The sequence below is a fragment of the Tetranychus urticae genome, chromosome 3 (assembly GCF_039701765.1).
Source record: "Tetranychus urticae isolate SD_2017Ah chromosome 3, NJAU_TeUrti_SD_1.0, whole genome shotgun sequence".
Classification (NCBI taxonomy): domain Eukaryota; kingdom Metazoa; phylum Arthropoda; class Arachnida; order Trombidiformes; family Tetranychidae; genus Tetranychus; species Tetranychus urticae.
In genome coordinates, this window is record NC_142960.1 from 18,571,240 (window position 1) to 18,598,703 (window position 27,464).

A 27,464-nucleotide genomic window follows, 5' to 3' on the forward strand; every position below is an offset into this window, starting at 1 on the left:
ATCATTATTAGGTCAAACTAGCCCATAATTTTGACCTTAATCCTATTTATTGAACGCTTGAAGTAAGCGGCGTAAATTTTTCGCAGTAAATTTCATGGCTTAAAATAAAATTGGTACCAGCTTTAAATCCTTTTAATTAACGAATTAATTTGAATTGAACATTTTTGGGTGCAAATGAAAGAGAATAATATTCGCAATTATCTGAGGGAATTTCATTTATTTTGAATGAATTTTTCACCTTGTTAGTCAAATATTCGTTTTAAAAATTGTGTCCTCTTTGGATGGAAATAGTAACTTCTAAGCGGTCAGTTGACCTGAGCAACGTCTCTCAATTATTTCGTCATCGCAGCTCTCGGACTGAAAATTGAATCGTAAATAACGAAAATTCATTTTCTCAGCTAAGACAAGGAAACGAAGCGAAAAATTGGAAACGGAAAACCTCTAAACAAGCGAAAAGAGCGAATCAAAAACAATTACAAAACTAAATGAAACTTGAAATGCACTTTAAATGTACTTCAATTGAAGGAAAACCATGGTATGTTACATATTACATTCATTAGATGTCGCTAACTGTTGTTGAGTTTAACAGTTAGTCTGAAAGTAAACATTTGACTGTTTAATGCTTATGAGAGTAAGAGTGTCTATTGCATCAGTTCAAAATGTTCATTAATATTGTCAGTATATGTTTCATAATTATCTTAAATCCTAGTAATGTCTTTAATAGTAATAATTGTTACAGTAGTATCCACTGATTTATATCTATGTTCATCAGGAGTACAAGAGTATTTATTAAATTATAAATTTGTTGACCTACACATAGTGAATAAAATATTGTCAGCTATCGGTCCTTTTCTATATTCAATCAGCTGTGCAATCATTTTCTATCAATTGATTGATTCTTTATTTATTAACTTATTATTCAAGTTATCTATGCCAAAAAAGTTACTAATGGATCGACGAGAAACAGATTCAGAGGAAAGTGAGGAATCACCAGTGGTGACTCCGCCAAAAAAGCCAAATGTCAAGAAGAAAGCCCGGGTTAATTTTGAGTTCATGTTGTACACCATCTACTATTTTGAGGACAGTCCTGAAGACATTGAATCTCGAAGTAAATACTGGGAATTTGAAGCCAGTTATCGTGATCGTTTTAATCAAAGGATTTTAAGGACAGGAACCACATTAGCACCCATTTTGTCAATTGAACATCGCAACAAAATATTTGAGCAAAGATTTCAAAATCCTGGTTCAAATGAAAATTATTAACCCGCTTTTTCTGGTTAGCCTTTATTGAGGACAACAATTTATCAAAGATGGCGCAAGTGACGTTTGAGCAAAACAACAAAAAAGAGGAAATTGAAATGAATCTAATCAATGTCAAGAATTAATTAATCATCAACAATTAACCATTTTTGATCATCTCTATGACAATTCTTGGCTTACATTAGATTACTACAAATGTGGTCTTTTTCTCAATGTGATCTTTATACTGTTTAAATTTCCAATCGAGTCAGTTTAACTCGTAAATATCACTCTTTCGATGGAAATAATCAGTGTCTTTTTTTCTCTATTTTTCATGTAAACTCTGAAGATATTTAAACTTCAAATTTTTACAATTGTAATCATGTATCTTTAAAATGTAATTTATCCCTTTTCAACCTATTCACAATTTCACCGTCGTTTTGTAAATTCCCTCAAAAAAGTCAGTTGAAATAACTTGTATCTGCTTGAGATGTGCGCAGAAATATCTTTTTGTAAGCAGCCGCACGTAGACAGGTTTTGAAAGCTTTAGAGGCTGATGTTTAAGTCAGTCAGTTGTTAAAACCTAAACCAGGCGATTCTTATATTTTCAAATGCAGTAAAGATTTGGCTATAACCATGTTTTCTTACTCTTATATTTTTTCAAAATGTTTCTGTGTTCCACCATCGATATTTATTAATTATTTTAAAAATTGTTCAAACACCAATAGCTAATCAGTAATATCTACTGATTTTCTATCTACTACATTGAGTGATTTATCTGTACTATAAAGAAAGACCTTTTTTCAACTTATCACTGTTCAACTTTAACTTGAAAGGTAAGCTATTTGAAATGGTTAGCTTGTAACTCTAGATATTGTTAGATATCGGTTATAATTATCGTGTACCTATTTTGTTTCTTACCGATTGGTTTTACTTCTGCCCTTCTACTAGATATCAACAACTATGACTGACCTTGGTCAAGAAGATCAAAATAAAATTGATGGAGATGAAAATGAACGATCATCTCCTGTTCCAGCCAAAGTTCAAAAAACTTCAGAGGACACATTTGATGTTACTCGTCACAATGTTACCAAGATTGTCAAAGGGCTTTTGAAAAAGTCTCATGTCACACGCGTGAAAAAGTCGGTTAATTTCAAAGGAGTGACTGTTTATTACTTTCCCAGGTCACAGGGTTTTACTTGTGTTCCTAGTCAAGGAGGATCAACTCTAGGCATGGATTCTCGTCATTGTTCTATCAGAACTTTTACATTGGATTCTCACGCTGAAGAGAAGAAGCGTGCTCATCGAGATATCCTTTTAAGGCAACGCAAATACGCTAAAATGCTTCAAAAGCAAAGTTCCGGATCAACGTCTGAATCAGAGGAAGACTCAAATGATGACATAAGTGATATTTCTGATTCAGAATTAGAGATGGATAGTTGTTACTTTCTTCAACCTGTTCCATTACGTCAACGACGAGCTTTACTCCGAGAATCGGGTGTTCATAAAATAGAAACTATGGAAAAAGAAGAATGTCGTGATATAAGAGCATCAAGAGAATACTGTGGCTGTGAATGTCAAATTTATTGTGATCCAGAGACTTGTCAATGTAGCTTAGCTGGAATCAAATGTCAAGTTGATCGTTTATCCTTCCCCTGTGGTTGTACCCGTGACGGGTGTGGTAATCAAAATGGTAGAGTTGAGTTCAATCCGTTAAGAGTGCGTACTCATTTCATTCATACAATCATGAGATTGGAATTGGAAAGAAAGAACGAGCAACAAGTAAGTATAAACAACAATTATATCATGCACTATACACTTTGTCCTCTAATTCAACTCAAATCGCATTTCTTCTCTCTCTTCTAATATCCACTCAAAAGACTTATTTTTCTCAATATCTTTTCGTAATAACAATTCAACTTACTCTTTTTACCAACTTTTCAAATCAAAATAACCAACTTTTTCGACTTTTTTCTTACATTTCAAATACCAAATGTTTTTACTATGGGAATTATCAATCCATTCAAACTAATCTTGTTTATTATTTTGACTCACAAGGATGCAAAGTTCGCTCATTTATTAACAAACCTCATCACTTGATTTTAGGTCGCTCTAGTCGTTAACTCACTCCCAGTTATCAAAAAAAACTATTGTTTCTCATAAGTACGCTATTCAACCAAGCCATCATATTTAGACTTAATTATACTACGTCAGCTGGCTTAAAATCGTTGGTTTTTTCTTCTCTTATTCTTTTTTTATCCAAAGATATATCATCCCTTTATCTCTTTCATTTTTCCCTCTCTTCCCTCTTCAACTTACCTCTACCGCCCTCTCTTTCTTCTTGATTTTCCTCTCTTTCTACGTTTTTCTCTCTTTTGCCTATCTTCTGACGCTTCTCTTCCCATTTTATCTTCCCTTATACTCTCATAGCTAGCTCATTATAGCTGCTGCTGCTGCTGCTGCTTCTCTTACTATCACAATCTTTCCCTTCATAAACATTTCTTTCTCTTTTTTCTGTCTCTCGCCCTTTTTGTTACTTGTTTTCCCCATTTTTAGCCATTTCCTTCCCCTCTTCTGGTTCAACCTAACCTTCATCATTATTTTGCTCATTTTTCCCTCCCTTTTTCCTTTTCCCTCTTTTTCCTTTCCTCATCAACCATTCTTGTGATTCTCACTCATTCCTCTTTTGCTATTTTACTCTCTCTCACTTGTTCCACTTCTCCCTCTTGCATTTTTCACTCTAACCAAAAACACTTCTCCTCCATACTCACCAATCCACTCTGTCTACCTCTCTTTCGCCATTTCCAGCTAAATTCTATTCTATTTTTTCTCTCTTTCTCTTGCTTCTCTTTCCTTCAGTTTTAACATTAACACAAACAGGCTTTAAGGTCGAAAGAGAAATAGAAAGAGAGTATTGATTTTGGAATATAGGTAGGCTTTCAGCTTGTCTTTCTTTTCCTCTCTTTTTCTCTTTCTTCATGACCCTAAACTTTCCTCTTCAGCTAAACTTCCAAACGCGGGGAATTGGAAGGATTTTGCTCTCTGCCTATCATCATCTTCCTCTTCTTCATCATCTCTATCATCCTTTCTTCATCTTCCCAGCGAAACATCCCTTATTTTTCTTGTTTCCTCTTTCTCTTCTTTCTCATCTTTCCATCAACTTGAGCTTCTCTTTCCATCTTTTCTTCTTTTTCTTGTTGCTGTTGTATCCACACTCCAGCAATACCTTCTTCAACCTCATCTTTTTTCTCTAGCATTTCGATTTCATTTTGCGCTCTTCTCATCCAACTAACTAACAACATCTCTCTCTCTCTCTTCCACCTCCCGCTCATTTTTGTTTACATCCCTCAACCTCCTCGTCTATCGATTTGAAAAATAAGTCACTGCAATCCCTCTTCCCTTCATCTTTTATTCCCTTTTCATTTTTCTTCCTAGTTTCTGTCTCTCTCTGCCTTCCCTTGAACATTAAACTATCTTGGGCCCTTAATCCATCCAGTCACTTTCGTTGAAACACTATCATCAACATTTTCCTTTGTCCACGATCCACCAAAAGATTGATCAGAAGAGAATGTTGAAAATAAATTAAAAAGTTTACTTTTGCTTTTTAGGTTTCTACTCACAAAGTTAAAGTCAAAAGTTCTTTCTTTTTCACATTTCAAATTAAATGTTTCAGCAACAGTCTAGTTGAATGTTGACGGTAAAGTCAATGTTTATAAAGACGGAAAAGTCTGTTGATGAAGATGATGTTGATAATAATGATAATGAGAGAGACCTATATCAACCTCAATACCATTTGCTCTTCTCATGATTCCCCTTTTTTGCACTAGTGAACCATGTAGCCTCACAATCGATCGATGCTTCTTCTGGTCTCTCCTTTACTCACTCAATTCCTCACATCTTATTTCCGTTCTCTCTCTCATCTCACCAAACTCACTTCTTTGTCTCCTGTTCATCTGAGCACTGAGTTTAATGAATATCGCAAAATGCAATTCGCTAGATTGGATAAAATTCATGAGCCTCAAGTCTCATAGATAACAGTTTGAAAAGTCCAACACATTCGTTATTTTGGTTCAACTTGCAAAACTTATTGTTAATGTAAAAGCAAGAGAAATAGGATGAAAAAAAAGAAAGAGGACAACTGCACTTTACTTTCTTTCTCTTTCCCCTTTATCCTTCTTTTCCATTCTACATTCAGTCTCTTTTTTGTTTCTTCATTCCCGTTTCAAAACTCGTTTTCAGCTCAATTTTCTCTTCGAACTATTACGGTCAAGTCTCTAAAAATCGATTTGAACCATCGATTTGCACCTTTCAGATGGTAAAAGGAAAGGAAAAGAAAGAAAGAAACAGCAAAAAATTGAGAGAAACGTAAAAGAAAGAAATTCTGGTTCTCTCTTTCCTAATTATCTTCCATCTCTTTCTTTTCCCTCTTTCTTTCTGCCTTTTCTTTTGCCTCATTTTTCCAACTACTCACTGCTCACTTTAACTTGCCGAACCGCTTTCTTGCTGCCTTTAAACATGTTGCAAGTCGTCAAACGACATTGAACCAAGATAACTCAAGTTTACCTTGTTTTTTAGCTACTTTTTCATGTTGAAAAAAACGTCTTGTTTTCAGTTTCTGTGGCAACACAATCAACAAACCTTGGCTAACGAAACAAACGTTATTAACAATTACAAATGAAATAATTCATAAATCCAATTTATTAGAAAAATATCAACTTTAGGTTTCATTTCAGTTTATATCAATTTCATATTTTCATAATTTAGGTCCTAACCTGGTTGCACTGAATCATTCATTCATCATCTTGTCCTCGTTCTTGAACCTTTTTTTCTGATCAACTCGCCATGTCTTTTGACATTTTTTTATCCACTTTACTTTTGTATCTGTGCATTATTTCATTGCTCATTGGTAAATTGTTGTTAATTATGATTAAGTCGATGAAAATGAATCCAAATGTTAATGTTTACTGATTGCTTTACAAAGCGCCATCTACTTTATTTAGCATTTATTTGCTTTTTTCATTATAATGATTGAATTATAATAGAAAATTGAAATTGTTTCAAGTTAATTTTTGTTTCTATTAATTTCAATATTTACACTTGACGAAATTGAACATTTCAATTATTGTATATCCTATCAGATTGTTCAATTGTGTTGAGTCTTTATTCTTACTTTTCAAGCTTTCTTTCTTGGCTTCTCGCTCTTGAATTTTTCCTATCAAAGGTTGAACTGGTGTATTAACCTCGACTAAGCTTAAATAGGACGCTGAGTTTTGGTGAACGATTTCACTACTTAATGAATTATCATTATTTCAACTTTAAGTCCAACATTTTCTGAGTCTGTTTTCAATTACTTTTACCTGTTTAACAGACGTCATTTGTACCTTTACTCGATATCATTTTTCTTACCATGAATGATAATTCATTTTACTATGGTTTCTCACTTTAACCCAAACTACATTAATAACCAATTTTCATTTTTACATTTCAAATTGTTGGTTATCCGATTCTTAAGTCAACTTTGCACACTTGGTTCAAGATGATAATTTCCCGTTATCTATTATCTTTGACAAAAATATTGAACTGAATCGATATTATCGCTTATAAAAATAGATAGTTAATTGGAAAGAGCAGTTTTATGTTAACAATTTAACTCTCAACTTATTCCTAACTTACCTAATGGTTAACTGTCAAAGCAACCATTATTTTCAATTATCTAATTTTATATTTTGCATCGTTAGTTTATCCAATGCTGTCCTTGAGTTGCTTCATATTGACAAAAATATATAATCTACACTAATTAAAAAATCCCAATATTCCTCTATTCATAATCAATGTTGAAGCTTATTTATTTATAATTCTTTCTTTTTATTTTTTTCCAATTTATCAGAGAAATGATGAAATGAGTGGTCAATCTTCAAGTGATTCTACGGACTCTGGCCCCAACCTTGCTTTCTCAAACTGTTCCAATACATCAACTAGCCACTACTTAGCAAATAATCACGGCTTCAATAGTGGCGACAATAACTGTTGTAACAATGGTTCTCACTGTGTTTTAACTAATAATGGTGGTAACATTAACAATGGTGGTCCTTGTTCCAGTCTCAGTGTTGGAAATCAATCTTTTATCGACTCTCTTGTTGTTGGTGGTGCTTTAAACTCTAGTTGTTCATCTTTAGATAATCATTCGTCCCTTAACCCCTTAGGTTCAAATTGTAATGATATACCTGGATCCACGCTCAACAGTAATCTAACCTGTCCCACAATCACCAACGACTGTCTCGATATCTATAGTTCCTTTAGTCCTGAAGATAGTTCTTATTCAGAAAATTCTGACTGTACCAGTGAGGATTATGATTCAGACCTTATCAATGACAACAATGAAAGTAGCAGTAATAATTGTAATAATATTGGCAGATCAAACTCTACACTTTCTAGCTGCTCTGAAGTCAATGGTAACAATGGTTCAAGCAACATTCACAACTCGACGCAACAAGCAATTAACTCTAACTTAAATGAGCAAGGGCAAGCATCTGGCTCTAAATCGCACTGGAATCAAGATCATAATCAAAGTTCTTCATTTCCAAATATCAATGAATCCTCAGGGTTTGAGTCAAATGGAATTTATGGATCTGTTAATAACTCAAATAATACCCATGGTCTTTTAATGGGTAACAACTGTGATTCAAGCGCTAATAATCATAATATTGTTAGTTTAGGATCTAATCAAGCAATTAACCATTCGAATTCAAGTCCAATTCTGAGGCAATCAAACAATCACATCTCAAATGTTTCTTCATCCTCATGCTACTCGGTTACATCTCATCACCAACATCATCAGCACCAGCCACATCATAATGGTCATCCTCATCAACATCATCATAATCAGCAACATCACCACCATAACCATCACCACCAGCAACACCACCATCATCACCATCAGCTTCTGCAGGAACATCCACAGCAACAACAACATCCGCATCACCATCCTCACCATCATCACTCGTATAGCTACCAAGATATTTACTCAAGTGACTACTTAACAACAAGCTCTTCTACTTGTGGATCTTCTGGGAGTTGCCACACCAATGCCAACAATGACTTAAATCCAATGACAAATTGTTCAACTGATCAATCGAATCATGCTAACTTCCAAATAGATGATTATTCTTCACATTATACCGATCTTAGTCAGTCTATTGCATCCTCAAAGTGTGCTGAGTCATTTAGTGGCATCCTTGGGTCAGGTAGCATTAGTAAAGATGTGCGATTTATAACACCGGTTTCCATGGTATCTGATTCATCAACAAGTAATTTAAAATCAGATCCTGATCAAGATTTGAATGGTGATAACCACCTATCATCATCGAGCTCATCATCAAAAGACTCTGTAATCTCAGCCAATGGAGCTGGTTGCTTAGTATCTTTTGAATTGGACGAATCTTCATCCAGTGCTCATTCAACACTATCATCTTCTCAGGATTCACCTTCTCTAGAAAATTCAGATAAATCAGATTCTCAAGATAATCAATCATCAGACGATATAATTGAAAATTTCGGAGAAATCATCAAGAAAACAATGGTTGAAACAGTTACAGCATGAAGACAAATCTCTCTTTTTCAACAGCAAAGATATCTAAATCAAGACGGGAACCTACAAAGTCTTGTGCCATTTTGAGTATCAATAAAGTAGCCTGGGATTAAATCGACTTCCACAATTGAAAAGGCTTAATCTCGTTGACTGAAATATTGAAAAGGAGCCCAGATTGTCACCTGAGATGACATTAATAAACTGGACCCTGGAAACTTATATACAAGCTGAGGAACCTCCATCAATTGAATTTTTTTATTCTTGACTCTTGATTTGGCATTTTTTTGCTAAGAATTAATCATTTGTATCCGAATGGTTATTCCGTATATTGATATACATATATACATACAAACCCTTTATATATATTAACCTCTATTAATTTAATTGCTGTTGAAATTAATTTTTCTGTTTCGTTCTTTTTTGCATTAGATGTTCCCCACTTATTCATCCTTTCTCATCATCATGATTATGAACATGTTTATATAAATATAACTTGTTTCAATTTTTCCAATAGAACACAAAATAATGACAAATTAACATTTCTTCCATTTCTTTATCCTCGTATAAATATGCCCAAATAAGTTGATGGTCATGATGATGTATGAGATGATTAAGGCGACTCAAAAATTAATGTAAAGAGTCTAAATCAAATCAAATTCATCCCAATTCTTCTCATCGTTACTTTTTTCTTAAATTTGGTGCAAGGTTAGCAATTATTATTAACAAAAGTTAATTAGCCAAACTGAAAAGAGATAACTTTAAATATTTATATTTAAATAAAATTTAATTGACTCGCAATTGAGCTACTTTTTTAAAAAAAGGACTCAAAAGATGTGATTCAAAATGCAACAAAAGCAAAGAAAAAAGTAAAACAAAATTTAGCAAAGAAACTCATTGTTGTTAAATTGATCATTTTTGGCTCATTCAAATCCTCTGTAAAACTTTGAAACAAAACAAAATGCCACTGAAAACAGCACAGAAAACAAAAAACGAAAACTCAAAAATAACTAATCACACTTAAAATGAATGCATCATGATCATCGGCCGCATCCATTGACTATACATATATACATAAAAATATATATAAATATACATATATATATATATTGAACCCTTTACTCTTATCCCAATGCTAATCATTTTTACATTTCATTTTTAAATGATATTCCAAAAGACAAAATCAGGTTGATTTTGATGAGCAACTATTAAACTTATATAAATATAACCAAATTTGATTTAACTTTTTTCTCTCGCTCTCATGAAATAAAAACAAATTTCAATGCAAACTGATTAACTCTCATTTAAAATTGATTTCTCGGGTATCGTCAAAGTTACTGTTAATCAACAGGATTGAAACCGTGATTATCTTCAATCTTACCTTTTCTCATTTTCAACCAACTAAATTTATTTTTTTTCTTATCATTTTCGTTCTAGGTTGATATTATTCCTAACCTTATAGGTTCTTGAATCTACCAAGAAGCAATTTTCATGGGAAGAGGAAAAAACAAGGAGAATAACAATTCCTATGGAAGATTCTGCGCCATTCTGAGTTTCTATTTGTTCGATAATCCTTAACCTGATGTTAAAGGCTTTTTACAGGCAGCAAAATAAAAATATGAGGACGATAAATGAAAGTAAAGGCAAAAGCAAAGGAAGGCAAAGGCAGGAGAAGAAAAAAGAAGAAGGAGAAGACGAAATGATGATGATGATGATAGTGATGGTGATGGTGATGATGATGAGAAAAGAGAGACTCTATGGCAAAAGGTTATTCCTTTCGTTCAAGTCTTTCCATTCAGATTCAATGGAAAAATTTTGCTCCTTCTTTTTCCTTCTTTTTTGCTTTTTCTTCAATCCCATGATCGAGATGAAAAACTATGCTGGAATGGGTTTTAGATGTGATGAGAACGTTGAATTACATTGAATGATGATGATGATGTTGATGATGATTATTATATAGAATTGAGAAGAAGAAGAGAGAAGAAAAATTATAGAGATAATAAAGGTTTGGGTATTTCTTGAGCAAAGTTTGGGCATTTTATCCCTTATTTTGAATTTATTTTTAGGGATACAAATTATTGTTACAATTGAGGAGTTAATCAAGACAAATCCAAGCATCTCTTAATCAAAATAACTGTTCAATTTAAATATCTGCAACCGCAATTGATATACATCGGTGTATTTTTTAATTGTTTAGTCTTTCAGATGCAATTGTTGATCAGGATTAATGAAAATTTCTCATTTGTTTCACACTTCAAAGCAACACTTTTTCCCAATTCCATTGTTGCTTTTGCTTCATTTTTGTCTGTTTATTGTAATTTTCAGTGAATTTGATTGATTACTTTGACATTTTCAATTAAATTTGCATTAATCACTTGATACCAACACTCTTAATATTAGTTATTGATTCCAACATTTCAATGAGTAATCTTTTAGCTCTTTCCAATAATTGCTTCAAAATAATTTACTTTTGTCAAATTTTTTTTCAATTCTCATTTCTTTTCATTTAAACTAATCGGAATAATTTCTTAGTTTTATTAATTTCTCACATCTTGCCATTAATTTTGAACAATTTATTTTAAAAGATCGAAACATTTGAAATTAGTTTCTAACCATTTCGATTTACCAGATTAAAGGTCATTCAATCTATTGATTTTTTGGTGAACTGTTGACTGGTTTAAGTGTCTTTGACATTTAATGGTACATGTAATATATCATATCGTTCAAAAATTGGAGTTTCTATCCAACAATTATGTTATAACACAAATTAGCTAATTGTGATTGTGATTGACTTGATTACAGTCAAGCTGTTTTAGTAGCTTAAGTGAAACTGAAAATAGATTTAAATATCTGCAACATGCGCATAATTACAATAACATTGTTATTGAAAAACAGTTTCAATCATTGAGAACGAGAAAACATGTTAATCATTAACATTGAAATTTCAATTTGAAAAGAACCGGTTATTTATGTATCCATGACGATGGAAACTTTCAATGTTGACTAATTTTATTTTTAAGTCAGCAATTATAAAATGTACCAAATTAACAATTTGATTTGTGTTTACCAGACTCTTGGACATCTTTAATTTAATGTTAATTGTTGTGATTTAAGACATAATAGATCCTTTCTTCAATCTTATTCTTGCTCTTGTTTACAATTCAAAACATGAATCAATGGGTTCAGTACAAAGGAATAGCTCACAACTTGGATTATTGATTAAATCAGTTTCTAAACGCGTTTCTTCCCTTGATTTACCCTTATAACGAGCCTTTTAAGACAAAGTGACCACCAAATTGACCATTTTCTGGTGTATTTAATCTATGGCTTCAATCTTGGTCAAAGAGCAAAGCAATTGTCCTTAAATCTTTGGTGTTGATTATGGAGGAATTATCGTGAATTGTATTGAAATTCATTGGATGTTTTACCTATTAAACTAATTGCAACCTTGATTATTGAAATTATTGTATCAAATAGATATACATAAGTTTAATTAAGTCACAGATTCTAATTACTAAGAGGCATGAATCTTGATTTTTGTTGTGAGGCAAATAAAAATTGTCTAATCATCAATTGATCCAGTCTTACTAGCTATTTATTACAAACGTAGTAACCAATTCAGTCTTGCTCCCAATAATATCAGTGAGAAATAAATGTAAAAAAAATGAGATCAGCTTTGATTTTGAATTGTTTAGGCCACCATTTATCAGCCCTCAATGACTTGTTAATTTTCTGATTAACTTACCATCATAATCATCTCAGGCTTACTTGTCGTCAACATCAAGTATGGCTAGATGTTCAAGCGTTTCGCTTAATTGTAGTCCATCTTTTGTATTTTATAACCAACCAAATGAATCAAATAAAGTGAAATTTACAATCTGTTAAAACAACAATCAAATCAGTGATTTTGTCAATACGGAAACAAACTGTTTTTTAGTGTCTTTGCCTCTAGTTTTGTGCCAATGCAACATGTCCATTAATTGGAGTCAGCTGATAACTCTTTTAATATTTTCAAGTAAGTTTACCATTAAAAGGTTATTATTAATTTGTGCTAATTTACTTTAAATGATCAACAGATTTCATTCACTATATTCAAAGTTCATCAGTTTGTGCCAAGCTTCAGCAATGTCAATCAGAAACAATACCAATGATTTCCCAGCAATCCAATTTTGGTGATCCTAAGTGGCCTTTGACTTATACTTGCCGGTAACTATAACTTATATTGTTTTAAAATTTAATTTGTTAAATTAATAATCTTTTCATTGGTTAGCAATTTGAGGGACAATCTTGACTGTTTGTTGAGTTTAAGTCCATATTGTGATCGACGAGATTCACTAACATCACAAACAACTTGGACTCTGGTTTATAAATCAAAGATTTACTTGGACCAAAAGTGTGATAGAGAGTCAGGTAAGACAATTTTAATTTTTAAATTATATCAATTTGAGGTTTGCTGGTTGATACAATTACCAGTATTTATTCAGTGACAATTTTCAATACAATAGCTTTCACCTTATGATACCAACAACCCTCACGGAAGTTGAATATTTAATTATTGTTGCTATTATAGTGAGATTTTTACTTTGGTATTGTATCAATTACAATAATGGCTGTTTGTTCATTTTTTAGGAATCATGGATTCACCTTGCTATCGAAGTAATGAAGTGAAAAAATGTGAAAACCTTAACCCATCACCAGGCTCGATAAACCAATACAATTGCTGGTAAGAATTTGCATCTCGCTTCAGCCAAAATTTTGGACTAATGTTTTTGTACTTCTACAGGCGTTACAATAGATTTCGTGATTGTGTACATTCATCTATCAGAACAACTTGTACACCTCAGGAACAGAATCTGGTTAACCAGTATTTGGTGGATCGATCCAAAAACATGTCTTGGTTGTGCGTCAACATGACAACACAACCCTCATCTCAATCAAACGAATCAGATGAAAGTAAGTAAATTAAAAGCCTTATTACGAATAAAACTAACACCTTTTCTTTCACCCAAATGCTAAGTAATCGTCGGAACAAATAGGAAAGTATCAAATGAACCATTGGATAAAGAAAGATTGTCTTCATCTTCGGCAAGCACCAATGACAGAGATATGACTGTTAGTGGTCAGTTTATCGGCTATCCAACAGTTGTTGGTCCACCTGTAATAAATGGGGAACCTTTTCCAGGACCAGCTCCTTATCCACCCAATGATGGACTGCATGGTGGTTTAGCTCCAGACAGGATCCCAATTGGTGGCCGTTATCCATATCCTGGGTCCTCAGGAACTGGGTTATACCCTGGTTATGGTAGTCAACCATATGATAGTGTAAGGCCAAATTACCCAACTGGTTCGATGTCGGTTGAAATTTGTCTTGAACGATCTCGCTATTTAGCTCAACACTGCGAAAATGCTCTACTTCAAAGTCAACGGATTGCTCACCATTACCGAACGCCATCTGAGGTTCAAAGAGTAATTTGCTGGTAAAAAACATTTCTCCTTTGCTCATCAAGTTTCATATGTTCAATTGTTTTTACTAATGTTAATTAATCTTTATTACAGTGGATTGTTTTATTACAGAGATTGTATGTATCAAGTTTTGAATCATGTTTGCCCTGGAAGTGACCCATTGATGTTTAGTATGGTTTTACCGTTTACTGTTAACCAACAATTGGCAACCTGCAGAAGCTATACCAGAGGACAATGTAGCAATGGAATCAATCACAAATCATCTTTTTTAACCATTTTATTATCAATTTTCACGTTTTCATGGATTTATTCATTTTGAAATCAAATGTTTGACAAACTAATGTAATTTTTTCAAATCAACTATTTGAAGCAAAATTTTGTTTCAACAGTTATTCAATGGTCATTCTTCATCCCGTCCGATGTTAACGCAAACAAGTAATTCAACAATTTATCATAGTCTGAAATTAGTTTATGACAAATTGGTAAATAATGTAAATGTCACCAAAATTGCTCACTTTAGCCAGGTCCATCGGTAAACCATTAAATTACCGATACTTTAAATTTTGTATTTCCTCTTAAAGTCTTCATCCTTACATTAATAGCAGCTATTTTCTAGTCTTTTTAAGATTCATCTTTTGCCATAAATCACTGTCCAGTTGGTAATTTTTACTCCATAGTTTATTCACCCTTTGTAGCATTGTATCTTTAGGAGTAACCAAAGCAAATCCTGATCCAACAATTTGAGATTATACAATAATTCCATTGCTTCACGGCTTTCAATTGTAACTAAAATGGTTGAAAGAGTTGAAAGAGTTCATTTTTTATATCCATTAAAATATAAGTTTATCATCAACTGTTTGTTTATTTCTCTCTCATTTGTTACAGAATAAGGATATTGATATCTGAATGAGGAATTCACGAATCACAGACAATTTAAGTTAAGCTAAATAGTTGAAATTTAATGTGGTTACAGCTGAGTAGTTCAAAGTCCACCACCAAGTTTGAAATAAATTGCTTCTAGAAACGGTAAGATCAACTGTAAAGAACGGTTCCAGTTTCAGTCACTAGTGCCATCTAACAGCCATACGTGAAAGTTTGGAAAGTAATTTACAGTTGTTTTCCATCATTTGATTGCATCTGTGTAAACATAAATCTACCTTGACGGGAAAATAAAGAAAAGTATTATTAAAAGGAAATCGATCGTCAAATTTTACTCTAATTATATTTTGTTTTAAAATCTAATGTTTCAATAAACACATGAAAATAATTTCAACCCTCCATTTCAAGTAATTTGGTAAGTTGACTCCAATCAAGAATTGAAATTTGCGATCTTGTTTGATTGACAAGATTAACCGGTCAGCTATATCTTTCTTAAAGGTATCCTGATGGATTGATGATAAAAAAAGCTGTGACAAATTGTTGAACTACCTGGATCAATTTCACGATTACAAGTTACAATACTTGATTGGAGTTTCAATTTATGTGTAACCCCTTTTACTTTTATCAGTTGTAGGAGGAGTTACATCTGTTTCTTGTGAAAATGTGTTTACCTTGATCAACTATACTTACAAAAATGATTGTGTTAAAATAGTGATTACCAGACCAATATACAAAGATGAACATAGATGCGGGATCAACTGTTGGATAGGTTGCTGATTTAATCAACTCTTAGTCTGTTAAGTAGCGGTGTGCAGGTCGGCTTGACTTATCACACGGTTTGCAATCATCAAACTCCAAAGCAACATTATTGTTGATCGAAGAGATGATCACCGATGGCGACCTGCGGCACTACTACTTAGCCGACGAAGGTAATGTTGTCATCTGCAGGTTGGCTTGAGTGTTTATCCACACAAAGATTTCCATTCACCATAAGGACATCAATGGTTCGTCGTCATCATCATCATGGTTCGGATGCTCTGAAAAGGAGAAGAGAAGACAAAAATGTATCAAACCAAATGGCAAACGATGAAAAGGAACGGCTTGAAATGATTGAATGCTTGTTTTGTGTAAGTAACCATAATGGAAAGGTGAGAGACAGAGAGAGAGAGAGACACCAAAAAACATGGAGGGAAAAAGGAAGAGGAAAAATTTGATGATAATAGTGGTTGAAAAAAAGCAGGATGATGAATGAAGTTTGTAAAGGGAAAAAATTTTAGGTTGATGATTTGAATGAAAAAGTATCAAAGTAATCATCCTCTTGATTGTTATGGAAACTTGGAAACTCATGATAAGAAGAATCAGATAACCTGTATTAGAAGAAACTTGATGTTGGTTATGGTTGTCGGAATGAATTGACATCTCTTTTTGTAGTTACCAGATATTTACTCTTACGGCATATGGTTCTCTCTCTCTCTCTCCCTCTTGCATCTCTTTCTATTTCTCTCTTTCACTCACTAATTCACTCACTCTGTCTCTCTTTCTTCCCTCTCAATATCTCTCATCCATTTTAATTACAATCAGGTTAACAGTGTATTTAATGGCAAACACAGGTCTACAATTGCTCCGCCTTATCAACCCACCTCTGCTGCTTCTCATCATCATCTTTCAAGCCCCTGGTACAGAAGAGACTAGACAACAACATCCTTCTTCTTCTTCCTCTGCTTCCTCTCTCAGTCATCTTTACCTTTATCCACCTTCAATAATACACACATATAAAAATTGTAATTTACTCTCAATTTACTTTATGCGTAAGAATTCTGTTTCCGTTTGGCAAACGAATCACCTTATAACCATTGACATTTGGGTCCATTTTGTTTGTTCAGTGCTTACTTGGTATGGATTCTGTGTATTTGCCTGTTCCCCCCAATTGCAGAGTTAACTATTATAATTTTTGCTGAAGCTGATCAAAGGAATCCTGTTGATGATAATAATATTGATGACGATGAGTCAAAGAAGAAAGAGAGAAAAGGAAAGAGGGCAAATTTTCAAGTACACTTACCATGGAACGCAAAGCTAAAAATCGGAAAGTCAGAGACAAGCATATTGTACAAGACAAGAAACAAGACAAGAAACAAAAAGCAAAGGCATTTTTAAGCGAACCTCAAGGCTGGACATTTGCCCACAAACATTTCATTTAATCAGTTATATAAATCGGGATACATCTACAATCAACACTAATATCAACTACTGGCTGATAAAAGTTGGATAAATTGCATAAAAAAAGTACCTAGTCCTGATTGAGGTCATTACTCCAGTTAATGAGGCTAAATGGCTCATCAAAGCTCAACGATGATGATGATTAAAGTAAAAAAAACAGTTTTACCAGCCAATTAGATTCTTCCTTGTTAATAATGCTAATAAAGGAGAGGAAATTTAGCAAATTAACGGATCGGATTGCATTGAAATAAACATGAAAAACTTATATTGAAATCAACTGATAAAGCTAACCATGTGTTATAAGGATTAATGATCACAAGTAAACATACAAAGTTCATTTTTGTCATATTATCAACGATTAGGAAACTTGAAATGGCAATCTTTAACGGTATAATCAAAATTCAACCTTCGGCTAAGCCCATATTTAAGGCGACACAGGAATCGATGAGCAACATGACTTTACCGGTTCGAACTGACTGATCCTAAATTTTGTCATCCATTTGCTGTTTGATTCTGGCCAATTTGGATATCGTCTTCATATTGACTTATAACAATCTAAAACTGGATAAATTGAATTAACCACATTTTGAGATGATAAAATGATTGCTGTAACAATTGGTGTATCGCATAGAGTTGATGGCATTCAATGAGTGTTTTTTGTCTGCTCTTTTGCTTGATCCTTTTTAATTATTAACAAAAAAACGGATAAAACTAATTGTTTCCTTCACAATTGTTTTAATTGTGTGCGTGAGATGTAAAGATGGAGGACAATATAGATTGATCATTATTTGATGGAAACTTTGCATTCTCGTAAGTGGAATAGACAATCAAAGACTTCTTGACATGTCAATTGATTGATAAAATTGTTTGATTAATTAACAATAAACAGTAAATATTAGTGACACTGGAGTCACAATCTAGATTGTGTTGATTAAAAAGTGATCTAAATGGTTTTTGCTGATGATGAAAATGACGAAAAATGATGGTGATGATGAGACAAAATGAAGAGAAAACCTAATTCCTGATAAAGACTAAAAATCAAGGCAAGATATTCAAAAATCTGGGAATATTACGATTTAACTTGATTCTATTGGTTACAATAATCTTTATCAAATCAACTGATTAACAGTGATTAGAGGTCATTATCAATTGATTGAACTCTCACTGAAAACTATCGCTCTTATGGTCACATTTTACCAGTTTTCAAGTAACAAGTCAATATTGAGACACATTTATTTTTACCTAATTTTTTCTTTCAATACCATTTTTGTGCGTCTTTTTTGTTTAAAGGTGTTAAAAGTACACTAATTTCTAGTTGATTATCAAAAATGTAACCAAATAACCAACGGAAGAAACCAGTTAACACCAATCAAGATGGAAAATTAATTGTAAATCCGACGCGAAAAAAGTTAAATGGTAAGTCACCAAAATGAAGTGAAATAAATCAACAAAACAAAATGTTTACCAACCTTTATGTTTGCTGTTGTTCAGTTAAAGTGTAGTTTCGGGTTGTATATGTTTTAACAGCAGTTGATTAGCATTTATAATTTACAGTAATTAGATGGACTCCAAATTGCTGGTTAAATAATGAATAATTTGGTGAACAAGCGCTTGGCTCCTTTTTGTGGTCGTCCAAACGGGCGCTAATAATGCCGTCTGATTAGCGTTCGCACGCCCATTGTGAGCGGTCACAACAAGGAGTCAGGCCAGTTGAGCGGGTGATTAACTGGATTCACAACAATTGGTCGACAATTGGAAAAACAATCAAAAATACAAAAGAAACCAGAAAAATTTTGAGAAAACCAGAAAAAAAACTGTAAAAATGGAAGCATAAAAAGTCGTCTTAACATTGCAATGAATGTTATAATAAAAAATATGGTGATGATAAAGACGATCATAATTATGACTCTGATGTCTGTGATGATGATGATGGTGAGGAAGATAGAAAGAGAGGAAGATTAACCCGTATGAATGATGATCATTTAGGTGATTATCAAATGTTGATATTTCAATGAATAATCATCATCATCTTCATCACTTTAATCACCATCTTGTCGCTCATTTCAGGCCATTTACAATCAACAGGGAGCTCAAACTGTCCTCCTCTTTATCATCATCAACAATATCGTCTCCATCATCATCATCATAATTTTGATGGTCTTTTGTCTTCTCTGTATCATTTTTTTCCGATTGTTAACCATCTGAACTGTCAACTGTTTTCTGTATGTCGGCAACTGTTTTTATTTTATATCATTTCTTTGCTGGTTTCCCTTCATTTGAATGTCTTTTTAGTCAGTTTTTACTGTTGATCATAATTATGAAACTGTAATTTATTAATGCCATTTGCTATTAAATTGTTGTACAGTTAGATGTAGACAATCAGATAATTTAACTTGAACACACACATCAATGTTAATTTGTGTTAAACAATTGAATTTTCGTAACCAATCCAGGTTTCTCATAAGACAGTAATGATTGATTGATGTCAAACAGTAAACACTTTTTCTGTTCCTTTTCATTCCTTAGCCATAAATAATTTTTACTAATTGTTACAATCAGTTATCATGCACCAATATCATCAATATAATTTTCCTAGCTTACTTTACCAAATTGACTTCAATAACAACCATCTAAATACTTCCAAATACAAAACAGTTCAAAATTGTTGGTAATTCTGGTAAAAGTATCATTCTGATCCAAGAAATGTTTCCATCACATCAGGCTCATTTATATTCAAGTAAAAATGTAAAAGAAAATTGTTTCTCAATTGAAATTTACAATTTACAAGCAACATTAAGAACGGTGTTGATGTTTGATATTTCAATTCAAATTTTTCTCACCTTTCATTAGATTCTTACCTTTAGAAGCAACTAAAGTGTTTCTGAATTTCAGGGATTGAACTATTAAAAAGGCTCTTTGTCGATATGTAACAGTTAGCTTGACAGTCTCTTGATTTTTGGTGAAACAATTTGACAAATTCAATGAACGTTTTATCTTTAACAATGAAATTAGGAAAATAGTATCAATTTTATTGTATTCAGTTATCGGATGAAAGGTTCTTAAAGATTATTTAGAATGATTTTATACAAATTTTGCATGGAACATTCAAATGATTGAAATTTGAATTAGTTGAATTAGTTGAATCTGGTGAACATTTTAAAGTAATGAAGTAATGAAATGAAAAAGTGTAATCTTCAATTGTCAACTTGAATCTTGAAGCATTTCACCATTTCAAGATTAATATACTTGATACATGATGATTATCACAGGGTTATTATATAACAACAATCAGTAGGAAATGTTAACAAGCAATCAGTAAATACAATCATTTGATTAGTAAACATTAAAAATGTTTATCCATAAATTGAGTAACAAACAGATTCCACTTGAAATTAACTTATAACATGGATTTTCAGTTAACCAGTTAACTGGTTAACATTCAATTTGAAATAACAAGAGTCAATGAAATATAAATTAAAACAAAACATTGAAAATAACAGAGCGATCTATTGATGCTAACCTCGCATAGTTGACTTGCGACGATAAAATCTGACTTCATGTAGATTGCAGTTCAGTTAAATAATGTGACTGAATTATGAGTTCAGTCTTTATTCGAGACAAAAAGTCGAAAAAATTCAATTCGATTTTTTAAACTGAACAAATTTCTTCGTAAAATCAACTTAATCACGTCAAAACTTAATCAAAACTGAATAGAAAGTAATCGAACCTTTTCCTCTGACCTTTTCCTTTAACAAGACAAGACCTGGCGCGTAACTTAAAAGTGTTTTCATCAGTCTCAGGTCAAGTTTACTATGCGACGATAGCCATCACTAGATCGGGTGAATGAAAAGCAAAACATTGAAACTCGCACAAGATATAACAATAATATTAACCAGATTCAACCCGATTCTAACCAGCTAATAAGAATTGATAGATTTCACATTTAATTAACATTTAAAAGAAACACCTTTCCATTCAAATCAATTAATTGTCCAGAAAAGTGATTAGTTAAATGGTCAAACCCAAAGTTAAACCCAAAGTGAAACCTTGAAAATAAAAGGCCTAAACTGTGATATTTTTGTATGAAAATATCTAAACATAACCAGAAAACATTGAAAAGATGATCCCAAATATTCTGAGAAGTTTGATGAGAAAAATGAAGTTATTACATTAATTTGTTGGCAACAATTAGCAGCTAATCAATTTGGAGTGGTTATTGAATGTTTTAGGTGTAATCAAATCTTGTTTGCTTTAAACTTCAAGGTCTGGGAAAGTCACCTTATTGTTTAGGTTTTAACCAGAAAAGTTGATACTCATGGTAATCATTTGTATCATCATGGTTTAGCGTCATCAACACTTTAATCAGCCTGTTAATCAGATTATTGTTAATAAACAATAAACGATGTTGATGACAAACAATTATTGTGAACAATAAATAGCAATCAACTAAGATGAACACAAAGATGCACTAAAACCTAACTTGTCATCAACATTATTTTTCAGGTGAATCAAACAAAGATTTGAATAAAAAAGCAATTGCATTTACTGTTAAATCATCATTAAACATATCATCTGATTATCTAATTAAATCTAGTTTTACTGCTTCCTGTCAATTGAACTTTGTCTTATTATTAAATTGTTACCAACAATTAGCAAGTAGATTGCTATCAACATTATTTAATACAGTTACTTAACCGCTAAGAAAATGTAAGTTATTGAAAATCTGATTAAGAAGCTTGTTATTCAATTTCATTTCAATTGAGTCAAGATTCGGGTTTGGGTTTCATTTTCTGGTTTGCCTTTTTGTTTTATTACCATTGGTATGCATTTTGGGTTCATTTTTATTTCAATTTTTTTTGGGTTTCATTTATTTTCATTTTCATTTTGTCTGGTTTGGCGATTCTAGAAGATTCAGGTCAATCTATGTATTGAAACGAATTGAACAATGAACTTGTAACAATAACTCTTTTAGATTTATCATGTTATCGCTATTTTTAATCGCTAGTTGTTAGCAATTGAACACAATTCAACAATGCTGTTGAAATTGAATCATGATCAAATCATCTTGCAATCAACTTCATCTTTATGTCAAGGTTTGTCTTGAGTCTTCCCTTTTTCAATATAATACCCAATGTTAGCACACATTAACTCACTCCTGACTTTCAATCCTTAAAGTTAACCAAAGTGTTGTTAATTTTTGTGTTAATCAACAACGTTTACCTGATCATCCAGCAATTATTTGATTTAGTTAAGATAATTAAACCTAACAACTCTCGGAATAAACCTTTTTACCTAATTAATGACAAGCAAGCAAAAGTGACACATTCAATAAAACAAAAGTGAACCTTTGTTATAACCTCGTAACTCTGTAAAGCAAACAAACAAGAAAAGGTAAGTTTAGCTTGTAAATTACATGATTGGTGTTGATTAAGAAACAATCATGTTATCATGATGGTGCAAAAGATGCAAAAATGTCGAAAAAATGAGCCAAAAAATTCCATAAATGATGTTTTTAAGATTTATTTATTCAGATGACTTCCCATCTCTCTCTCTCTCTTCACTCTCTGCCTTTCAATATCATCATCAGTCTAATCTCTCTCTCAACCGTTTTTTCCTATCCTTTATTTTGTGCTTATTATAAAAACCATTGCTACAGTGATTCAAGTTAATCAGTAAACAATTTACTCGTTTATCGGATAAACCTTTTCATTTTCATCATGTATTTGTTTTACATTCCTGTTGGTAAAATGATCATTTATTCATTTATTATTTAATTTCATAGTTTAACGCCATATTTACATTTCTTTTTCTGTTCTCTGGTTAAACCATTTTTCTAATCCTTTTTTTTCTTTCTCTTTGTTTCAACTCAACTGTCATTAGGTCTTCAACCTGAACTAACCTTTTAGTCAACTGTCGACCTCATTACTCATTTTCAAGATCAACATCTTTAAGGTCAACATATTAGTCAACCTGATTTAGTAGGAGAAACAAAGGAGCCAATAGAAGCAAAAGAAAGATTTGAACCAGAGATAACCAGAGACACTTTGGGTAAACAATCTGGTCACAAAGGTTTGCGCTTCTTCCAGTCGACGTTCAATTTGAATGAATTTTCAACAGATTATTCAAACAAGATACCTGTCATCTCTATTATCACCGTTAATTATATCAACCTCATCGCCATCACCAATCTGTTCATCAATTGTGAATTGTAATTATTTGAGAAATCGGAAAAGAAGAGTTTTACCGGTAATTTTCAACCCAAACTCCAACATTTGACAACAACTTATGCTTTTTGAAAGGAACAATTGCCTTCTTTTTGTTTTCTACTAATTATCATTATAATCAGTTGATGTTTAACTTTACTGTTTAACCAACTTGATTGAGTTTATTTAAATTGTTCAAGTGCTCCAAAAAAAACTGACTAATTTTTACCAACAATCGCAATTCATAGTAAAAAAAAGGTCCAAGTATTTCAATCAATTCCTTCTACTGCTGTGTTATCCATTGAATGGAAATGTCGTCCAAAAAAATGTCATCCTGGAGACGTTTTGTTGATTTTGTAGGCCTAATGAAACTTGACCTTTGCCTATTACTGTTTGGTATTGCCAATAATTTACAAAATGTTACTGTTGTACAACTTGCTGAGGATAAAAAGTGCATTAATGATTTAAATTTGACAATTAGTTACTGTTTAACTATTACGGAGAAACACAATACAGCAGAAAATGCCCAAATAATTCTTCGTCATGCTGATGATATCAAAAATTGGCAATTTTTCATCATGAACATACCAGGAACCATTGTATCCGGTTTTTTAGGATACTGGCTGGATAAATATCCTCATTATCTTAAATTTATGGTCTTGCTAACCTTATTCGCTGAGACACTTCAATCGATCATTTTGCTTGTAAATGCATATGTATTTTCACTTAGTAAGTCATCTTTGTCTTTCTGTCTTTCCCTTTTTTTTATTAACCAACAATTAATTGCAACTCAATCAATTTACTAAACCATTATATCAACATTGCCAATCCAATCAATGTACTCTTTATTTACCTTTATATTCACCACGAAAAAATCAAGGTTAACATTACTTTTCCTTACTATTCCAACAATAATTTCAATGTTTGCCTATCAGCTTGTTTTTTGTTTGATTTGCTTTCAATTTAAAGTGTAGCTCGTAATTTCAAAAAAAACTACAATTTGAATTTAATTGCTGCAGTGTTGTATTGTTATCATTTACATTCTATCTATTTTCAAAGCAATTAACCTTAACCTTACTTTTTTTCTGGTGAAGTACTCTATTCCAACAGATTTTGCTACTTGTAATGAACATTTGCTGCATTTGTTGACAATTTTTCTTTATTTCTCCTAGTTTACTCTTAATTAGGTGGCATTGGTTACTGATTATTAAATAAACAATTTGATATTTGCAGATGAGCAATTTTTCAGGGCTAATAAGTCAATGCGCTTGTATTCATATTTCTGTAATCTAATTATGCATAAAAAATTCAGAATTTTAACAAATTGTGTTTTTGGAATCTTCAAGCTGATACCGCACTAGCACTTATAACATTGGAAGCAATTGCTGCTCATTAGCCCTTAGAACCCTGGAAGTCACTAAATTAGGCAAGCAAGCAAGGCCATTAGGTCCATTTTGTTGATTAGCCCTTGAAAAAGCTTTAGAATCTGGATTTGAATTACCGCCATTTCCAGAATTTTTTCATGATTTATTTGATTGTTGGTATTCCTTTTGAAATGTATCTCCTAAAAGATGAGCAACGTGTTCCTGACTGCAATTATAATAGTTAATAATGATTAGATGTTTCATATTGAGATAGTTGCGTTCGATGGTAATTTCCTTTAATGATGAATCTGATCTTTGTGAGCCTCTTCACTTCTAAGATCAAGTATGAAACCATTCCAATGGTAATAAATAATCTAAATTCAGAAAAATAAGTAACAGATAGTTTCGTATTAACTTTATGCATGTAAACTGTATGACAACTAACAATGTTAATCGTTTACAATCCATGTCACCTTTCAAATAACTGATCATTTTTATTAACAAATTAGTAAATTTAGCCTGATCTAATTTTGAATTTATAATAGTTGATTTGAAACAACTGAATTTCTAACAATTTTTAACTGATTGATATCAAATAATATGGCGAATCGTGCAAATAAAAACTTAACATTTTGAACCTTTCTTATGTTTATTAAATTTTCATTGAAAATAACAATTTATAAGTTATAGTTAGCATCGTCCATTCGACAAACAATTTATTAACATTGATTGAGAAGCAGTAAATTATGTTGATTTGTTGATGTAATAAAATTCTAATCATTTCTTAATTTCATATCCTATCAACAGGTTCATATGCAATTTTATTCGCTTATGTACCATTTGCATTAGGAGGAGGAATGTTTCTGATCTATGGTGCTTGTTATACATACGTTGCCTGGTCAACTCCACCTGAGCTGTTAATCGTTAGGTTTGCTATTATGGAGTTTGTCAGTATGAGCGGTAAGTTAATTGTAAATATTTTACTTGAATAAATTTACTAATTTGCTTCTTCTATTGTCTTTGAATAGCCGGTTTTATTGGTACATATATCAGTGGACAGATTCTGATAATGAAGCCATGGGTTGACGGTCAAGCACGTAATTATATTGGAGTTCTTAGTCTATCAACAATCCTTCTGTTCACAACACTATTGCTTGCCAGTGTTTTCAAACTGAAAAACATGCCTGTAGCAACACCTGAAAATGCTAAACGTAAATTGGGACATGTGATTGTTGACGTGTTCAAAGTATCTCGATTGAAAGATTTGTTTGCCGCCTTTTTCAAGAGAAGACCCAATGCTGGACGAGTTCGTTTATTATTACTTGTACTATCAGGAACCCTATGTTTAGGTGCATTTCATGGTGAAGAAACGATTGGCTATCAATACGCTCAGCGAGTATATGGTTGGTCAGCTGAAAAGTATTCAACACTCTATTCACTGTTATCGATTATTCCTGCTCTAGCAACCTCTCTCGGACCTCATGTATTGAAAACCTGTCTAGGTTTGTCTGACTCCATAATAGGAATTCTCGGGACTGTCTCTGTTTTCGCCATGAATCTCATCCATGGAGTCGTCTTGACTCCATATGGTTTCATCTTTACATATATTGCTGGTGCACTTCACAGGATTTCATTTGTCGCCTTCCGTTCATTGATATCAACCATGGTTGATTCCAATGAAGCTGCTAAAATATTCACATTGATCACTGTCTTTGACTCGTATGGGGCTTTGGGTTCAGCCTTTTTGTACACACGAACTTTCAATGCCACCATTCAAAATAACCCAGGATTGACATTCATTATTGCGGCAATCATATTGACCATTCCAGTTGCCACTTGTGTTTGGCTTGAAGTTACTCGATCCAAATGGGAACCAAAAGTATCAACTGAGAAAGACAATATTTATGGACAAAAATCACTTCCAGATAATACAACTAATGGCAATCTTCACCCACCTACTACACCATCTTTGATGAAGATCAAAAATTTAACCATTATGAATGTTTCTAATGTGTCGGACAAGTTTTAATCAATTGACTTTTATCATTTTTTTTGTTAAGAATATTTACGCGAACATATTTTTTATTACGATATTGTGACCAAAATCTTAGTCTAAGTTTACTTTTTTTGTGTAATTACATCTTTTCATCAAATTTACATTTTAGATATTATCATTACATTTGTTGTCAAATAAAATATTATCCATGATTAACTAAACCCCAAAGTCACTTTACTTCGGACTTTTCTATTGCTTATCGCAATTTTGTTTGCAAGTTTGCTTGGCTGATATCAATTCCAATCAACATTGTTTATGTTGAGCATTGAAATTTTAAGTCAGCATATTAATTGCTTAAGCTTCCATTAAGTTTGCACCTTACGGCGATTAAATGCTAATAACTTCAATATGCAATCGAATTAATTTTTGTATTATCATCTCGGTTTGTCATTCTGCGACATCAGAAAACACGAAAATGCTTGTAAAAAGGTACAAGAAAATCGTTTTATGAAGAGTCC

The 27,464-nt window shown here is 32.4% G+C and overlaps 3 protein-coding genes across 7 annotated transcripts; all 3 read left to right on the forward strand.

The window, feature by feature from the left end:
- Positions 1–628: 628 nt before the first annotated feature.
- On the forward strand, positions 629–9,625 carry Axud1 (AXIN1 up-regulated 1). Its single transcript, XM_015930370.3, has 3 exons — positions 629–2,075; positions 2,191–3,021; positions 7,127–9,625. Exons 2-3 carry the CDS (start codon positions 2,203–2,205, stop codon positions 8,837–8,839), a joined length of 2,532 nt encoding a protein of 843 aa, XP_015785856.1. The 5' UTR covers positions 629–2,075; positions 2,191–2,202; the 3' UTR covers positions 8,840–9,625.
- Positions 9,626–11,816: 2,191 nt separating this feature from the next.
- On the forward strand, positions 11,817–18,098 carry LOC107363181 (uncharacterized). The gene is made up of 8 exons (XM_015930365.3): positions 11,817–12,839; positions 12,901–13,030; positions 13,095–13,234; positions 13,454–13,547; positions 13,608–13,777; positions 13,842–14,301; positions 14,381–16,293; positions 16,748–18,098. Exons 1-7 carry the CDS (start codon positions 12,794–12,796, stop codon positions 14,604–14,606), a joined length of 1,266 nt encoding a protein of 421 aa, XP_015785851.1. The 5' UTR covers positions 11,817–12,793; the 3' UTR covers positions 14,607–16,293; positions 16,748–18,098.
- A 380-nt stretch (positions 18,099–18,478) lies between these two features.
- LOC107363179 (uncharacterized) lies at positions 18,479–27,167 on the forward strand. 5 transcript variants are annotated; one of them, XM_089269291.1, is made up of 4 exons: positions 18,479–18,799; positions 23,264–24,315; positions 25,758–25,910; positions 25,979–27,167. In XM_089269291.1, the coding sequence occupies exons 2-4, from the start codon at positions 23,892–23,894 to the stop codon at positions 26,977–26,979; spliced, it is 1,578 nt and encodes a 525-aa protein (XP_089125417.1). In that variant the 5' UTR covers positions 18,479–18,799; positions 23,264–23,891; the 3' UTR covers positions 26,980–27,167. The 5 variants fall into 5 exon arrangements, with proteins under 5 accessions (XP_089125417.1, XP_089125416.1, XP_015785849.1 ...); XM_089269290.1 differs by lacking the exon at positions 18,479–18,799 and adding an exon at positions 21,859–22,090; XM_015930363.3 differs by lacking the exon at positions 18,479–18,799 and adding an exon at positions 22,466–22,774.
- Positions 27,168–27,464: the final 297 nt, after the last annotated feature.